Below are 18,573 nucleotides of genomic sequence, written 5' to 3'. Positions count from 1 at the left end.
AAAATATTAACTTACACAACATTTTAGAATCTAAACCCAGTGATCTCATTAGTGTATTTCTAGTGATCTGCAACTCTGCATTATCAAATGTTGAGTTATACTTAATAAATTATGAGGTTGGCAGACTGCAAAGCATCTTCAAAATTCAGATCAGAAGACTGACCCAGCTGAGAGTATTCCCTATTTTCTTCAACAATTTAATACACATTAACATAAGTCAAACACAAACATACTATATATGCTGCCTTGATTTGTGAAAATTCTTATTTCGAAACAGGCTAGAGCTGAGTGAGGGATCATAAAGTACAGGAAATTTGCTCTCTGGAAGTGTGTGAGAGATTATAGCTGTGTGAATACTGTCGTGTGAGGTGGCCACTACACTGACTGCTGCGCTCTCGAAGGGTGGGTGCTCCTTTGTACACAAACGAGATCCGGGAGCTGCCTGTTCTATTCCGCAAACGCTCAGAGGAAAACGGTGAGGCAGAAAGCCGTGGGCGGAAAGAGAATTCAGGTTGTTGGAAGACCCTAGGGAACTTTCACTCTTCACTTGAAAGGAAATAACATTGAAGGTTAAAGTCAAATAATTTCCTTTTCCATAGATTAGGTAAGTGGTTGGAAAAAGTTTTGTAAATATTTTCTGCGCCTTTGTCCAGCTTCCTTCATGTACAAATATAAATAACTTGCTGGGCATTGTATTCTCGTTTACTTAACTCTATGTAATGTACACTGGACTTAGTTGTACATGTTTCTATAATGTGACAACAGGTTTTCGAGTCATCGCCAATTAATCCTCGAGGCTCGAGCACCTGGTGCGATTTGATGTACGGACGGATTTTCTTCACCCGCATTCTCTGTATAGTGTCTACTTTGGCAGTTTTATATCATATATATATATATATATATATAGCGGTCACACTCTAGGCGGCATGTGCCTTCTCCCTACAGTTTTCAGCCATTAGCGTCATCCATGACTACCTCATGTGAACTAGAATCCCAACGCTGTGTTTCAACGTTTTGAAACGTCAAATCATCGCTTGCTATGTGGCCTTTGCATTAGCGAGAAAGAATCCTTCAAAAAAAAAAAAATGCACAGATCTATGCAGCTATGGGTGCCTCCATCTGACAAAACTATACATCCCGAGTTACGCTTACATACAGGTGTTCAGAACACGCTCCATGGCTAATTAGCACAGGTGGTCGCCTCTTATCTTCAGTAAACAAGCTCTGTTACATGGAGATATGGCCTTGTGGGAACACTAACCACAGGAGGTTGGTGGCACCTTAATTGGGGAGGACAAGCTCGTGCTAATGGCTGGAGTGGAATGGTTAAAATGCATCAAACACATAGGTTCCATGTGATTAATGCCATTCACTCCTTTCCAGCCATTATTATGAGTCGTCCTCCACTGACACTAACCCTATCAAGGTGTATCAATTCAACCTTTTTAAATGATTTCTCACTGGTATGAAAAATAAGATCCTTATGCTTCCAAAACAGACGCTTGTTAATGTTCAGATTGAGCATCGGGGCTCTTAACAAAACTCCCCCATACAGAAGATGTCCAATAACTTATGTGTAATGTCATGAAACTGAGAGTCATGATCAAGGGCTTATAGAGATGGAGAATGGACACTTGACAACTTTCAATATGATGGGTAGAGTGAGTGAGTGAGTGAGTGAGTTGACACAAAAGTATCGGCCTACTTATTGTGCTATTCATTTGAGTTTGTCCAGGTATACTGAAACCACTACAATTTACTAACCTACCTCCTTCACCTGTGTTTACGACCATTCTTTAATAGGGAACAGACAACTGCCAACCAAGAGTTAATTTCCTATAACAGCCAGGGACCTTACTCTGCAAACAGTGCCAGCTGAGAGACCACACTAGGCCTATTCACCATAATGGCCTCTATTTGTTTTACAGAACTAATGCTTCTCCAATGCATTAAAAAACGACTCCCATTTCAACTCTACTAAGTGGAGGCCTGTTCTGTGATGACAGTGATGTAAAATCTGTCCCGTCAGAGATGTACCCGATTATTGTGGCAGATGGTGGCATGCCAGTTTTAAATTCATCACCCCCTGGTCAAAGTGATCTAATGCTACTTGTCCACAAAGACTTTTGGCAATGTGTTTCTCAACACTTCATCATTCAGTGACTTTGGTCTCTAATATCTTAGAATAATTTGGACAGTATGACTGCAGCATTGGGCTGGATTATATAATATTATTATTGGATATTGAATTGAGTGATATTATAGGCTACTCATTGCCTCAGCAGCACAACAGTTGTCACAGATTTAGGGTAGAAAAACAGTTTCCCCAAATATTATTTTGCCTTAAAGACTTCTTAAGCCACAGTGTAAATGTGCATGATGTGACCAGGATTTAGTAGGCTTACGTTCTGAGGGGAAAACAACATTTGATCCAATGGGTTTCCCGCATATTCTTTGTACACAGTGTGGGACCTATGATCCAATGACTTCAGACCCGCAAAGCAATGGTCAGATGAAAGTGTGATTGGTGCCATGTGATAGGGGATTATAGTAGACCTGCCTTTTGTACAGAATCTTTACAAAATCGTTTTGGCCTGTACATCATGCATTTGCCATATTTAACACATTTACCGCACAGGTCATCCCCCATGTTACAAGTAAGGGGCAGTGACTCACTCTCACACCCCTATAATCTCTGTGGGCACAAACATGGAATCATAGCGATACAGCTTCAACAACAGATTTTCTTTGCCCCACAATAGTGTCTGTGGACCGTCCTCTACATTCCCCTTTGTTGTTAAATATCACTACATCTTAAGATGGACATGCTGAGCTAGCTGGCCTGGCCCATTAATTGGCCTGGCGGTTATGTTCTGGACCGGTATCCAAGGAGACAGTCCTCATCAGAGGGAAGCTGTGGTGTGCAGCCCTGATTGTTCAGCTGAGGACGAGGGGGGAGACCATGGACTCTCCTTTCACGCCCATTCCTTGCAGTCATTACACCCACTTTTAGGAACGAGTGACAGACACTAAAAGGTCTTTATGGTGTGCAACTTGATACCCAGTGGCAGATGCTTGCAGCCTGCAAGTGACTGAGTCATAATAGCTATGACGAGCAGGTTCTAAACTCCCCGCAACCCTTCGTTACTGGATCATAACAATTTAGGGGACTGGGCCTGGCCTGTTGAGTTTACCTACCAACTGTTGGTATGAAATTGAAAGACTCATCAAATGTTATGTCACATGCGCCGACAACAACAGGTTACAGTGAAAGGCTTACTTACGAGCCTCTAACCTGATGATTGTGTTTAATTCACCCTGAGCTGTAGTATCACCTCTCACACCTCTGCCTTCCCTTCTAGATGGCGTCAGTGAATGACTCTCGCCTTCAGCAGCAGCCTGCCCAGAAGGATGCGGCTGACCAGAACTTTGACTACATGTTCAAGCTGCTGATCATTGGCAACAGCAGTGTGGGGAAGACCAGCTTCCTGTTCCGCTATGCTGATGACTCCTTCACCTCAGCCTTTGTCTCCACTGTGGGCATAGACTTCAAGGTCAAGACCGTTTTCCGCAATGAGAAAAGGATAAAGCTACAGATATGGGTGAGTGAGCCTTATGCATTTTGTCCCACATGCCAGCTATGGTCTCTAAAACATGATTGCCACCTTTGTGCCACATTTTTGCCATCATAGTGGACTCTCATACACATCCCATCAAGAGGAAAGTTGTCTTCTGTATTAAACCAGAATATAAATCCATAGGCCAAATCCTTTGCTATTGAATTGAGTTTTTCTGACGGATGGCTGATAATTCTATAGTGGGTCAATCACCAACTTTCATCTGCAAGGCCCTTGCATTTTACACAGTTGTGTAAAAATAATTTGAAGTACTACTTAAGTTATTGTTTGGGGGTACTTTACAATTAATATTTGACAACTTTTACTCCATTTTATTCCTAAAGAAAATATGTACTTTTTACTACCATACACTTTCCTTGACACCCAAAAGTATACATTACATTTCGAATGCTCAGTCAGGACAACAATATGGTCCAATTCACACGCCTATCAATATAACGCATTTGGTGGACCCACTACACACAAATACTGCATTTTTAAAAGATGTCTGAGTGTTGGAGTGTGCCCCTGGCTTTCTGTAAATCATGCCATCGGGTTTGCTTAATATAAGGATTATAGATTATATAGATTTATAGTATGTCATTTTTTACCTTTACTTAAGCATGACAATTTGCAAAACGGCTCGAGCTCAGTGAGGTTGGCTGGAGAGCATTTGTGAACAGCAGTTTTCAGTTCTTTCCACAGATTCTCGATTGGATTCAGGTCTGGACTTTGACTTGGCCATTCTAACACCTGGATATGTTTATTTTTTAACCATTCCATTGTAGATTTTGCTTTATGTTTTGGATCATTGTCTTGTTGGAAGACAAATCTCCGTCCCAGTCTCAGGTCTTTTGCAGACTCCATCAGGTTTTCTTCCAGAATGGTCCTGTATTTGGCTCCATCCTGTATTTGGCTCCATCCATCTTCCCATCAATTTTAACCATCTTCCCTGTCCCTGCTGAAGAAAAGCAGGCCCAAACCATGATGCTGCCACCACCATGTTTGACAGTGGGGATGGTGTGTTCAGGGTGATGAGCTGTGTTGCTTTTACACCAAACATAATGTTTTGCATTGTTGCCAAAAAGTTCAATATTGGTTTCATTTGACCAGAGCACCTTCTTCCACATGTTTGGTGTGTCTCCCAGGTGGCTTGTGGCAAACTTTAAACAACACTTTTTATGGATATCTTTCAGAAATGGCTTTCTTCTTGCCACTCTTCCATAAAGGCCAGATTTGTGCAATATACAACTAATTGTTGTCCTATGGACAGAGTGTCCCACCTCAGCTGTAGATCTCTGCAGTTCATCCAGAGTGAGCATGGGCCTCTTGGCTGCATCTCTGATCAGTCTTCTCCTTGTATGAGCTGAAAGTTTAGAGGGACGGCCAGGTCTTGGTAGATTTGCAGTGGTCTGATACTCCTTCCATTTCAATATTATCGCTTGCACAGTGCTCTTTGGGATGTTTAAAGCTTGGGAAATCTTTTTGTATCCAAATCCGGCTTTAAACTTCTTCACAACAGTATCTCGGACCTGCCTGGTGTGTTCCTTGTTCTTCATGATGCTCTCTGCGCTTTTAACGGACCTCTGAGACTATCACAGTGCAGGTGCATTTATACGGAGACTTGATTACACACAGGTGGATTGTATTTATCATCATTAGTCATTTATGTCAACATTGGATCATTCAGAGATCCTCACTGAACTTCTGGAGAGAGTTTGCTGCACTGAAAGTAAAGGGGCTGAATAATTTTGCACGCCCAATTTTTCAGTTTTTGATTTGTTAAAAAAGTTTGAAATATCCAATAAATGTCGTTCCACTTCATGATTGTGTCCCACTTGTTGTTGATTCTTCACAAAAAAAATACAGTTTTATATCTTTATGTTTGAAGCCTGAAATGTGGCAAAAGGTCGCAGAGTTCAAGGGGGCCGAATACTTTCGTAAGGCACTATAGTATTTTACTGGGTGACTTTCACTTCAGTAATTTTCTATTATCCTATTGTGACTAGGGGGCAGTATTTTCATTTTTGGAAAAATAACGTTCCCGTAGTAAACGGGAAATTCTGTCAGGACAAGATGTTAGAATATGCATATAATTGACAGCTTAGGATAGAAAACACTCTAAAGTTTCCAAAACTGTAAAAATATTTTCTGTGAGTATAACAGAACTGATGTTGCAGGCGAAAGCCTGAGAAAAATCCAATCCGGAAGTGCCTCATGTGTTGAAAGCGCTGCGTCCCTATTGAGCAATGAATGGGCTATCAACCAGATTACTCTCTCTCCGTATTCCTGAAGGTGTCTACAGCATTGTGACGTAGATTTACGCATTTATGTTGAAGAATACCCGTAAGCGGCTACATTGCGCAAGTGGTCACCTGATGGCTCCCAGAGTGACTCTCGCGTAAAATACAGAGGTAGCCATTATTCCAATTTTCCTACTGAAAAACGAATTGTCCCGGCGGATATATTATTGAATAGATATTTGAAAAACACCTTGAGGATTGATTATAAACAACGTTTGCCATGTTTCTGTCGATATTATGGAGCTAATTTGGAATATTTTTCGGTGTTTTCGTGACTGCAATTTCCAGGCGATTTCTCAGCCAAACATGAAGAACAAACGGAGCTATTTCGCCTAAAAAAATAATATTTTTGGAAAAAAGTAACATTTGCTATCTAACTGGGAGTCTCGTGAGTGAAAACATCCGAAGCTCATCAAAGGTAAACTATTTATTTTGATTGCTTTTCTGATTTCCGTGACCAAGTTACCTGCTGCTAGCTGGACAAAATGCTATGCTAGGCTATCGATAAACGTACACAAATGCTTGTCTAGCTTTGGCTGTAAAGCATATTTTGAAAATCTGAGATGACAGGGTGATTAACAAAATGCTAAGCTGTGTCTCAATATATTTCAATTGTGATTTTCATGAATAGGAATATTTTCTAGGAATATTTATGTCCGTTGCGTTGTGCTAATTAGTGTCAGTCGATGATTACTCTCCCGCATGCGGGATGGGTAGTCACTAGAGGTCTATTAAGGTATCTTTGCTTTTACTCAAGTATGACAATTGAGTATTTTTTTTCCACCAATGATTTTATCCTCTGTCTCTCTTGTATGTTCTGCAGAAAACTTGGTTTCTCATCTCAAGCTACTGCAATGTGTTGCTGCTGCTTGTACCACATGCTTTCGAGACTAAGGCTGTGCTTGGACAGGCAGACCAATTCTTATCCATTTTCCACTTATTGGTCTTTTGACCAACCACAGATCTTTTCACATCAGATATTTTTCAAAGCTGAACTGATTGGTCAAAAGACCAATTAGAGGGAAACAATATCAGGTTCTGTGAAAATACTTGAATTACAGAGCTACCAGATTTCTACAATTTATTTCTCTTTAGCCTAGTCCCCTGACATCTGAAAGTGTTTCAAAGCAAACTATTTCCACGTACAGTGAATGCTGTTTAAACAAGACAAACATCCTATATGGTATTGTATTCAATCAAGATGAATCAGCAGCAACCGTGTCCACACCAATGTACACACCAAAACCAAGCTGACTGACGCACTGACCCTGTTACCACCTAGGACACGTGATTTGGCTTAATGTCGTCAGTGGTGGCTGGGATCACTGAATGCCATCCGATGAGCATCCAGTGATTTTCAAATCAGAGAAGAATGAAACCTTCCTCAGTTTGCCTCATACATTGGAGGTGTGGAAGTAGCAACCATGTTCAATAAATGAGCCCTGCCTTCGAGAGCAAGTGTACAGTTAATGAACAACCCTATTTGGATGCCGTTTAATCTGCAGCACCCTGTTTTCACTCAAACCCTCTGAGCCTCACCAATCTATGAAGGGTGTACAGGTGGTGCGCTGTCCACACTGCTGCAAGCTTTCCTCTGTGTCTGTGGCATGAAAGGCTTGAAATATTTTTTTTATCATGGTTTTAAAAATTAGTTTAATTTGAAGCCTTCTATAGAACCATTATGGTTCTACTTCCTCAACCTGAACCATACTGTTTATTCTAGGAGGATACACCACATGGCAATATGTTAACTGCACAATGACACACCTGGTGTCGGAACCACAAAGCCCAGGGCTTAGATTGTGTCCCTGCTTTGTTTGGGCGGCAGGACCAGGTGACGCATGCTGAGAAGGGTCCTAGTGACATCAATGGCTCTGACCCCAAACCATTTTACACTTATTGTTATCATGCATATGCTTTTGGACACTATTTTCTTTACTTGGTGGATAGATAGTTGTGGAGACAGTGTATTTGGTTAGTGCTACCGTAAGATCCATTACTCTGCCAAATATTTGATCATAATATATAATATAATAATATATGCCATTTAGCAGACGCTTTTATCCAAAGCGACTTACAGTCATGTGTGCATACATTCTACGTATGGGTGGTCCCGGGGATCGAACCCACTACCCTGGCGTTACAAGCGCCATGCTCTACCAACTGAGCTACAGAAGGACCATCATGTCTGCACATATCAGATAAGATATGCATCTGGTATCTTTCATTCATAAATTAAACAAATGACCCTGAGATGACGCAGACTCTTTTTCTGGGTAAGGTAATTTAACAGAAGTACACCGCTGCGGATACACCGACTCCCACACTTACAGAGCACTTGTCTCTCTAGCCCGGCACCTGCTCTAAGTTGAGAACAGCTCTATTTCTTGCAATCTCTAAATCGGTGGCAGTTTGTTCGGGCTGACTACCCTGCACACTATTAGCCCTAATGAAACATTCATAAAACACCCACCCCACTATTCAGTGATGTGAAGTCCTCCAATGCAAATGAGGGACCCAGGCCAGGTTACCAAGCGACGGCCAAGGATCGTTGCCGTGCCAATTTAACCCCCACACCTGTTTGACTTTAACCTTTTCTAGGGAAGCAACTCTGACATCACACTCAACCTCTACTTAATTGAAAGGGGCGGCAGCATAGCCTAGTGGTTAGAATGTTAGACTAGTAACCGAAAGGTTGCAAGTTCAAATCCCTGAGCTGACAAGGTACTAATCTGTCATTCTACCCCTGTACAGGCAGTTAACCCACTAGGCCGTCATTGACAATAAGAATTTGTTCTAAATTGACTTGCCTAGTTAAATAAAGGTAAGATAAACAGGTCTCTACAGCTCTGCGGCACCAGAGAGCTGTTATCGACATCTGAAGCTCTCCGTGTTCTTACTGGGTTTTTGTTCGTGGGCCAGGGTTTGTTGTTTGACAAGATGGACATGACAAAAGTAGACATTAGTCTTTGTTTAATCATGTATCTGACACTTTAATTTCTAATAGTCTGAAGTTGACAGTGGCTTTGGGTGGGAAGGTTTAGGCTGATAGTGCCTTGTTCTTTAAATTGTCCTATCACAGAAGTATGTTTTATTAATGTCAAATATCAATTTTCTATTTACATTTTTTATTTTTATTAATTGTAGTCTTTTCTAGATTTGCTGAATATTTACAAGCGTATACACACATACTCACCTCTAGCATCTCAAGTCTGTAGGCCTTAGTCAATATTGCCCCCTTCTGGTCTCACAAAATACCACATAATGTAACATGTTCCCAAACCCAACCTGTAAAGAATGACCATCCATCATGTTCCCCACAGGACACAGCGGGACAGGAGCGCTACCGTACCATCACCACAGCCTACTACAGAGGAGCCATGGGCTTCCTGCTCATGTATGACATCACCAACCAGGACTCCTTCAACGCAGTTCAGGACTGGTGAGTAAAAGGTAGAAGGTTCCATCATTTCCACATTGACCCTGCTGCCTTCTCAGACTGTGCATTCGTCTACTCTCACCTCGGTCATACAGGGCAACTCAGATTAAGACATACTCTTGGGACAACGCACAGGTGATCCTGGTGGGAAACAAGTGTGAACTGGAGGATGACAGGCTCGTCCCCACAGAGGAAGGCCAGAGACTGGCCGAAGATCTTGGTGAGTAGTATCCACGACAGCATGCAGTCTTCGCAAAGACTATACACCAAGAGGTCACACTACCACGGCATACTGACCTCATGAGAACACACTTACACCCAGATATAACAGGGGACACCGAACACTTAAGTCTAAATATCTGCTTTTCTTGAAATCTCTCCACAGTAAGTAATTACTCTACTCAATTTCCCTGTCTCTGTCTGACAGGGTTCCAGTTCTTCGAGGCCAGCGCCAAGGACAACATCAACGTGAAGCAGGTGTTTGAGCGGCTGGTAGACGTCATCTGTGAGAAGATGAACGAGAGCATGGGCGGAGATGCCAACCTGTTGTCCAATCACAGGAGCACCAGTCTACAGGACTCGCCTCCAGAGAACCATGGGGGCTGTGGCTGCTAAATCCCGCCTCACTTCTCCTCACAGCCCCACAACAAACCCTGGCACTGTGTGTGAAGTATAGAGAGTACACCTCACAAACTACACCCCAGTCTCACACCCCCTAACACAGCCACTACAGTGAAAACCATAAAGCAGCCAGCTGAGATAACCATTGGTCCCCTCCCCTCGGTCCATCCAGCATTATCCCACATATCCCCTGCTCTAGTTTCTGTATTCCCTGAAAAGGCCCCATCTCTCTTGTGTACTGTGGCCTTCACCCCATGGTCATTATTTTAGGTCATTGTGTTCAGAGTTTAATTAATGAAAATATAATAGTTTAAGACAAACAGAGCAGGTGCTTTTGTTTTGGATGCCCCCTGGCTAGGTGCTCTGCTTCGAATGTATTCATTGGACTAAACTTCTCAGAATCCAAAACCAGACAGAAAACAGCACCCCAAAACCTGAAAAACAAAATCCACATTTTTGCTGTCATATCCTTGATCAAAATCTAGATGTAACTGTAATTAATGAAATCAGAGGACATCATCCAGACAATCACAAAACTGAGTTATTCTGCTGCTTTGGCCTTTTGCTTCCTTATTTCCCTGACCTCCATGCTTTACTCTGTGACACTGAAGATGCAATTTTGCCATGTCCTCAGAATAATTGTGCACTACTATTTTTGAGACTTTCTTAATTAACCACTACTGCTTATGGGAAAGAGAAGGTGAAAAGTATGAGATTCTGCTCCAAACAATGTTAGAGTAATGTTGTGCTCTAGGATGTTTGTCTGGGAGGAAGTCGTATAACACTAATGACACTGACACGCGTCATGTGATCTGCTCTGGCATGTCCTCACTCACCCCTCTGTGCTCCCTTCCTACTCATTGTTCTTACACTTTCCAACCCGATTGCACCAGGCTTCAACAGTGTCCTGTAATCTGGATGTGCCAGTGTAAACTGCCTGCATTACTTGCATGATCTTACTGTACTGTTCTTACATCTAAGTTACTGTCTATGAAGTAGCCTAATTAAAGCGAGGTGATTGGCCAAGCATGACACCCATGCTAATTAATTTTCCATATCATATGCTTAAACAGAAAGACAAATGGTGCACCTAAAGCATGTACAGTGCATTCCATTGTACTGCTTGGATGGCTTCAGTAGAAAAAATATGCATCTCTCCAACTGGACTGGAGAGACATGCATCTCCCTGTTCTCCGGCCCTCTGTTACTCACAGACACTGCCATTTCCCTATCACTAGCCCCACACTGTTCACTGGTCCTCTGTTACTCACAGACACTGCCATTTCCCTATCACTAGCCCCACACTGTTCACTGGTCCTCTGTTACTCACAGACACTGCCATTTCCCTATCACTAGCCCCACACTGTTCACTGGTCCTCTGTTACTCACAGACACTGCCATTTCCCACACTGTTCATCACTAGCCCCATTTCACTGTTCACTGGTCCTCTGTTACTCACAGACACTGCCATTTCCCTATCACTAGCCCCACACTGTTCACTGGTCCTCTGTTACTCACAGACACTGCCATTTCCCTATCACTAGCCCCACACTGTTCACTGGTCCTCTGTTACTCACAGACACTGCCATTTCCCTATCACTAGCCCCACACTGTTCACTGGCCATCAGTTAGGGTCAGGCACAGTCTCGGCGTGATAGCAGCCTTATGTTTTCACGCCAAAGCACTGCTAAAGCTGAGGGGTTGGGTCAAAGCCCGCCAAAAGTATTCATGAGCGCCTACTCTCTCCCATTGCTTATAAACAAAAACACTTATCCACCTGGATGCACAGCTGATGCTGACTCGCTGTTTGATATTAGCGGGCTGATTTGTATCAAGTGATTTCCCTTGTTCATCTCCTACCACGAGGAAGTGGTCTCGTTGTGGTGTGAAACATTTTACTGGAGACTTAACTGTTAACCTTTTATAGCTGTGTAAAAACACTATACCCACATTACATCTGCATTATGCCCAAGTTGTAAAGCTTTCTCCTGGGTGTTGTTTGTCAGTGTATTTAAATAGTGTTTTTCTTTCTGCTGCTGAAGGTAACTGGATTGAAAGAGGTTTTACTGAAAGTCCTGAGGACTTCTCTAAATCACATGCTGATGCACTGATACCCAGTTTATCTAAATACTTCAATGTCAGTTGATTAAAAAAAACATTATTTTGGATAATTATGTTCATCTGAAGTTGTGAGTCATTTTATCCTTTTATTGTCTTTCTGTGGAATTGGTTAGTTTTGTGTAGTCTGGCATTCCATAGGTTATATAGGAGGTTTGTTATAATATTAAGGGGGAACTATACTGTTGTGTCTTAATGTATATTTGTTTTGTTCCTATTTAAAGCTCTGTTTGATGGAAAATCTTATTAGAAAAGGCATATACATTGAATGTGTTTATGAAAATAAAGACTTCATTACAAAATATAAATGCTGAGTTGTCGTTTTATTGTGCAATCCTGATGCTAAATCGTTTAGATGATTAGAACTTGTGAAAGCACAACATCTATGCAGTCAAGCGGACAAAGGCTTGAGACCCTGGCTCTATGTGGTTAGGTTAGTCTTCATGGTGATACCATCTATAATTTATGGCCTTACGTCCTACCTCCCTTCCCATTTGGATGGGGGGGGTTAATCTAACGCCACAGAAAACCACACTGCCGTGGTCCTCAACAATAAGAGGTTTCCTGGTGCCCTTTCCTGTCACCTACCAGTTACCCACATCCTTTCTGTGTCCTTTGCAGTTAATCTACTTGCAATGTTTTGTAACCTTTTATATTTTTACATCATAGGCACCAGTATATGATGGAAGACTACACTATCAGTGATCTTAGTGCCAAATGAGAAATCCTCAGCCTGAGCCCACTAAAGTCAAGTGATGTAAGGCCAGGCTAAATTACATTCAAATTATGTAGGGTTGGGATGAGCCTAAACGCCCCCATGCTTATCACGGGACACTACCCCTTGCAATACAGATAACGTAGGTCGAGCTCAAAAACATGGGTGTAGGTCAGAGATAAGAGACCGTTTACGCTGAGTTGTGAGTTCACTGGCTCCATGTGGGTTTTCAGTTATTAGGCCTACCCTATTACCTGTGTATGTCTGCCACGTGCCTCCTTTGTTCCTCACAATAAGGAACCTCAATTATGCATGTCGAAAAAAATACCCACTACAACTAAATGCAGATGTCACTTAGAGTTGTGTTGTGGCCCTCAGCTTTATCCAAGGTTCCCTGTGGTTTTGGGGGACATATTGTTCCAATGGAAGCATGTTGTAACCTTACTCTAGTCCCGCCCACAGACATGAGTGAAAATATTTTGTATGCTCCACCTCTACAGTTGGGTTTGAGTAAAAAGTAAACAGCTTGGCTTGGACACCCGCTCACACCTTATCTCCTGTGATGCATGCACAACTGTGTTGCACTATCCATAGTATCTCAGAGACAGACTGTCACGAAGCGAGATGAAGAAAACAGACGTTTGGAGCTGGTTGCCTACCAGTTATGCAGTACAACAGAACGCGTAGGCCGCTTTGTTCTCAGAGGAGACAAAAAGATGACAAACAATAACCTGAATAAGCTGTTGGTATTTTGTGTATTATTTTGCGCTCAGAAAACGTCCATCGTGCATGGTGCACAAGCTTTGGAAACTAAAGGTAGGACACATTTTCCCAAATAGCCTACTTGTTTTCTTCACCTTCTGTAACACAAGTGTTTACAATTACAATGCTTATTTTCAATCATGTTATATTTTGTATTTCAACATAATAGGTTTGATGTTTTAGATTTGGGTTAAGATAGATACGGGTTATCAATTGTCAAAAGTTTTTGTGTTTCCTTGCACAATTTGGTCAATTTAATAGCTGTTAAAAATAATTAGAATAATCACTAATCATCAATAGTCATTCCTCTGGAGCTGTTTGGATACTTACTTTAAGTCTTCACCTGTGTTTACTAAATTGTTAAAACTAATAATGCCCCGACACACATTTTCCTTGTGGACTAAGACTTCCCTCCCTTGTCCACACAGTGGCTCTGCTGCTCCACGCTGAGCCAGAGAATCCAAAGTGCTTTGCTGAAGGGATGTCAGACCTCACCTGCTTCTGGGAGGAGGATGAGGAAAGGGCTGGCTCTCCTGACCAATACTCATTCATATACACATACCAGTACGTCATGATCAGGCAAAGCGTTCAGTTAATAATTGCTGCTACGTGTACCATATCCTCTCACCCTGTCTTGGTAGAGGGTAGCTACTTGCTATGAACATGTGTTTTGAAGAATGATCACCTCAATTTTCCATTTAGCCTAGAAACTTGATACAAAGTGTAAACAATCCAAAATATCTCTCCTCTTCTGCAGGAATGAGAACAGCAGTGAGTGTTCCGTAACTGCCCTACCAGCAGCAGGTGGCAAGAGGCTGTATTTTTGCAGGTTGTCCCAGACTCAATTATTTGTGCCCCTTGACATCCGGGTGTTTCGGGACGACCTGCTGATCCACAACCGCAGTCTCTTCATTGAAGTTGTCTGTGAGTTATAGAGTTTTGGTTGTGGGTGACTTTTGGGAACTATTCCATTCGTTTTTTCTCAGGATTTAGGAATGACATTTTCTTTTCATGTCTGTGTGTCAGTCCTGTTAGACCCGCCTGCCAATCTGACATTGACGAGTACAGGGATGCAGGGGCAGCTGAAGGCCAGCTGGCTGCCTCCCTCTCTCAAGTACATGGGTGACAGCATGATGTATGAGGTCAGCTACGCCATGGCAGGGAGCCACATTGGAAAGGTATGAACAACACACACTCATATCAGAGGTAGATGTTTGTTACCAGACAAGAGAAACGTTTGAAGTTCTTGTGAATAATGGTGCCGTTCCTTTCTTGGCCTTCGGCAGAGATGTGTCAATGGCAATGCATTATCATCTCGTCTTCAGGTGGAGGAGGTGCAAGCCAGCTCTGAGCTCATCTTGCGTGGTTTGCAGTCAGGCACTAAGTACAAGGTGCGCATTCGTGTCAAACTGGACGGCATCAGCTACAGCGGCTACTGGAGCACCTGGACTGACCCGGTACTGATGGAAACAATGCCTGGTGGTAAGCTTCAAACATTCACACGGTCACCAAAATAATGTGCTTGTCTCGTGAGCTAAACATCTTTGTTCTATTTGTGAGGGATCCCTCCCTTGGATTTCATCCCTGGTGTAACCTTGTTGCTGTGATATCTTATTTGCAGACTTGGACCCTCTCATCGTGTCCCTGAGTCTCATCATCTCTCTCGTCCTCACCCTGCTGTCTCTCCTTGTGCTCATGTCTCATCGCAGGTCAGTTACCATAAACAACAAGTTTCCAATGTTCTTAGTCTACCACTGTAACTACACTCTTTAGTGATCTCCTTTGTAGAGACATCCTCAGTGGTGTATTTATGGAATAAGGCTGTACAATATTGTCCTCAGGTTCCTGTTGAAGAAGATCTGGCCAATCATTCCCACCCCTGAAAGCAAGTTCCAAGGCCTCTTTAAGGTTTATGGCGGTGACTTTCAGGTGAGACAAATAAAGATGTGTGTATCGTAGTCTGTTCATCTTGACTCAATATTCGTGCAGACTCCTGAACCTCTCTCATTTGGTTTGTCAATAGGAGTGGTTGGGCCACAGCACTGGAGGCTTATGGTTGAGGCCAACCTACTTCTACTCCGAGGAATTCCCTGCTCCACTAGAGGTGCTCTCAGAGGTTAGCCTTGGTCCCGTCTTACCCAGCTCCGCTTTGCCGCCCAAGGCCTCAGAGGCACTTGGTGAGGAGGAGGATGAAGACAAGAAGCTAAAGAGGGTGGATCCTGCATTGATGGAGGGGTGGAGAGAAACCCCCCAGGAGCACTGGCCGATGGACCAGCTCCGGGCTATTCATCAGCACACTGCACCCTGGACCCAGTCTTCTCTACTGGAGTCCCATGATGCCTATGTCACCCTCAATGCTCAGAACCACAGTCTGGAGGAGCCTCTGGATGACATATTGGAAGAAACCTTGCCCCTGCAGGTTCTCTTTGCCTCTGGAAGGACATCCTCTGAATCTCGATCAGACTTGGGCTCCGTCCAACAGAGCTCAGGATCTGGCCGCCTCTCATCCCAGTCCAGTTTTGAGTACCCAAACCACACCTGGCCGTCCAAGGGCCCCGGGTACACTTACATGGCAGTGGCCGACTCAGGCGTCTCCATGGATTACAGTCCGATGAGCTCGAATAAGATCGATGACATTGGGAAGGGAGTTATCTATACCAATGAGTACAAGAACGAGATCCCTGCACACAGAAGACCCATAGGTACGCCCATCCACTTTGCATTCTGAATTATGTTACAGGCTATGAGGCTTAAACTGAGGCTTAAAGGTCCATTGAAGCTGAAAAACAGTTGGGATGTTTGGCCAAGGCTTCTACATGGACTCTATCTTCTTGTCAGTGGAATGTAAAAAGCCAAGGTGTAGGCTACTCTCATAACTATGAGATAACAGACAAAGCAACATTTAAGCTCAAAGGCTTTGGTGAGGAAAAGTCAAAAGTATCCCTGATAAGGATTTCATACTTCTTTGGATGTCACAAGCTCATTCTCACAATATCCCGTCAAACAGAAGGCAGCTGCTTGAGAAATACATGAACAACTAAAACACTCTACAGCTGATATTATAAAACACGTGTAATATGTATATTCTTAAATCACTGGATCTTGTAGGTCAATTTATAAGGTTATTTTCTATATTTTTATTGGAATAACTAGATAAAGTTGACACTTAAATTGTAAATATTGTGTTTGTCTATTGTGTACTGTACAAGAGTATCACTAAGATGTAGCCATGGTCTTAACATGAAGCTCCTGCGAGAATGAAGAGGTGCTGTAGGATGTGCAGGAATGTGTTTAGGCAATGTGTCACATTTCAGTATGATGCTATTGTACACCTCTTGCTTGCAATGCTTAGATCAACAAAGGTTGTAAAAGTCATGATGGTTCCTGTGTATGAATGTGTGTATATCTGTCTAATTGTCACCTCGCTGAATCTTACATATTATCATACATTTTGAGAGGCCATAATTGCTGAAACTGTAAATAATTCAGATGTTATTTTTTTGGTTTAAATTAACACCAGTTTGTTGAAAATGTAGGTAATTCCTCCCACCCAACAAACAAAAATTGTGATTTGGCAAAATGCATGGGTAGATTGAAAAAAGCTTGTCACATTTGAAGTTATTATTATATTAAGTTGTCCATTGGTAAAGAATACAGTTGTATGTATAGGCACATGTGAATATGACAATTCAATGTGGTAGGGTCGGCATACTCAACTCTGACCCTACAAGGTCCGGAGCCTGCTGGTTTTCTGTTCTACCTGATGATTAATTGCACACACCTGGAGTCACAGGTCTAAATCAGTCCCTGACTAGAGGGGAACAATGCAAACTGAGTTGAACTGGCTTCGAGGTCCAGAGTTTAGTTTGAGGGTGGTAAAGTATCGCAATATTCTTTCCATGGCAAAACTATAACAAAGCAGATTAAACTCTTTGGTCCTTTAAAAGCCTGCTATGTGTCAAATATTATGCTCTATAGCTTGGAAAATAAATTAACGTAGATGACTACAAAATGATTTGTTTCCAGCATTGGGGCGGTTTTCCTAAAGAAGTTCAATCTGTTTCATGTTTTGTTTCTTTGCCAAGATAGTGGTATCGTCCCGTTCCTTAGAATGTGGACAGTAGGTGAGTACCCTGGGCATTGGGGAAAAGGGTATTTGACGTCATAACAAGTGAAGTTCACAACTTTTCTTATATGAGTGACCTAGATCTTAGCATAATGAGATGAGGTTCTGATCTGTCCAGAGAAGATGAGGAGCACAATCCCCTCACAGAACACAGGTATAGAACATAGCCTAGTAAATAAGGGAAAATCTTTTAAAAACAACCCATGTGAAAATTTGTTTAGAATAAAGGCTCCAATCAAACATGTTTTGTTTATTTTTAGTTTACTAACATTTGGAATATTAATTAGTTCCTAATTTGTCTTTAAACCCTTTGCTTTTCAGTTATTATTAGTGTTCATTTCTAAACAAACTGGTGAATGTTTCCTGACTTTTTCATTACATGTTATGATAATACTGTGATGATTACCTATACAAAACTTCTGACAACCTATCATTTCTGTAACTCAGTATCTCTTTATGGTCAACAAAAATGTAAATATAATGCCTGAAATATAACATGTTAATCAATTCTGATGTGCTTCTATATTTGATATCTTCACAATGTTTTTTTTGTACTAATACGATTTTAAAAAATGTATGGCATTAAAGCAAATTAAATGTTATTGGTCACATATACATATTTAGCAGATGTTATTGCGGGTGTAGCGAAATGCTTGTAAACTGTGCACCATTTGATGTACTTGTTGTCCTTTAGTTGAGAAAAATGTGGGGAGATATTCTGTCCCCGACAGCTAATAGCTATAGATGGTTTGGTTGTTTAGCAATAAAACCGACAGGTGCCCAACTATGTGGCAAAATCTACAGGGTTGGCTTAGATTGTTGACAACATGTACACTATATTTTGTCTCCAATGTTTATTGAAAACATAAAGT

General features: G+C 42.0%; 2 protein-coding genes across 2 annotated transcripts; both read left to right on the top strand.

Annotated features, from left to right (window-relative positions):
- Positions 1–306: 306 nt before the first annotated feature.
- On the top strand, positions 307–11,381 carry LOC118365529 (ras-related protein Rab-3D-like). The gene is made up of 5 exons (XM_035747813.2): positions 307–604; positions 3,363–3,602; positions 9,244–9,362; positions 9,455–9,579; positions 9,787–11,381. Exons 2-5 carry the CDS (start codon positions 3,363–3,365, stop codon positions 9,972–9,974), a joined length of 672 nt encoding a protein of 223 aa, XP_035603706.2. The 5' UTR covers positions 307–604; the 3' UTR covers positions 9,975–11,381.
- Positions 11,382–13,339: 1,958 nt separating this feature from the next.
- On the top strand, positions 13,340–18,303 carry LOC118365528 (erythropoietin receptor-like). Its single transcript, XM_035747812.2, has 8 exons — positions 13,340–13,629; positions 14,004–14,139; positions 14,333–14,499; positions 14,602–14,753; positions 14,901–15,057; positions 15,197–15,284; positions 15,417–15,504; positions 15,599–18,303. The coding sequence occupies exons 1-8, from the start codon at positions 13,380–13,382 to the stop codon at positions 16,301–16,303; spliced, it is 1,743 nt and encodes a 580-aa protein (XP_035603705.1). The 5' UTR covers positions 13,340–13,379; the 3' UTR covers positions 16,304–18,303.
- Positions 18,304–18,573: the final 270 nt, after the last annotated feature.

Source organism: Oncorhynchus keta, chromosome 5 (genome assembly GCF_023373465.1).
Source record: "Oncorhynchus keta strain PuntledgeMale-10-30-2019 chromosome 5, Oket_V2, whole genome shotgun sequence".
Classification (NCBI taxonomy): domain Eukaryota; kingdom Metazoa; phylum Chordata; class Actinopteri; order Salmoniformes; family Salmonidae; genus Oncorhynchus; species Oncorhynchus keta.
This window is presented reverse-complemented; position numbering and strand designations above follow the sequence as displayed.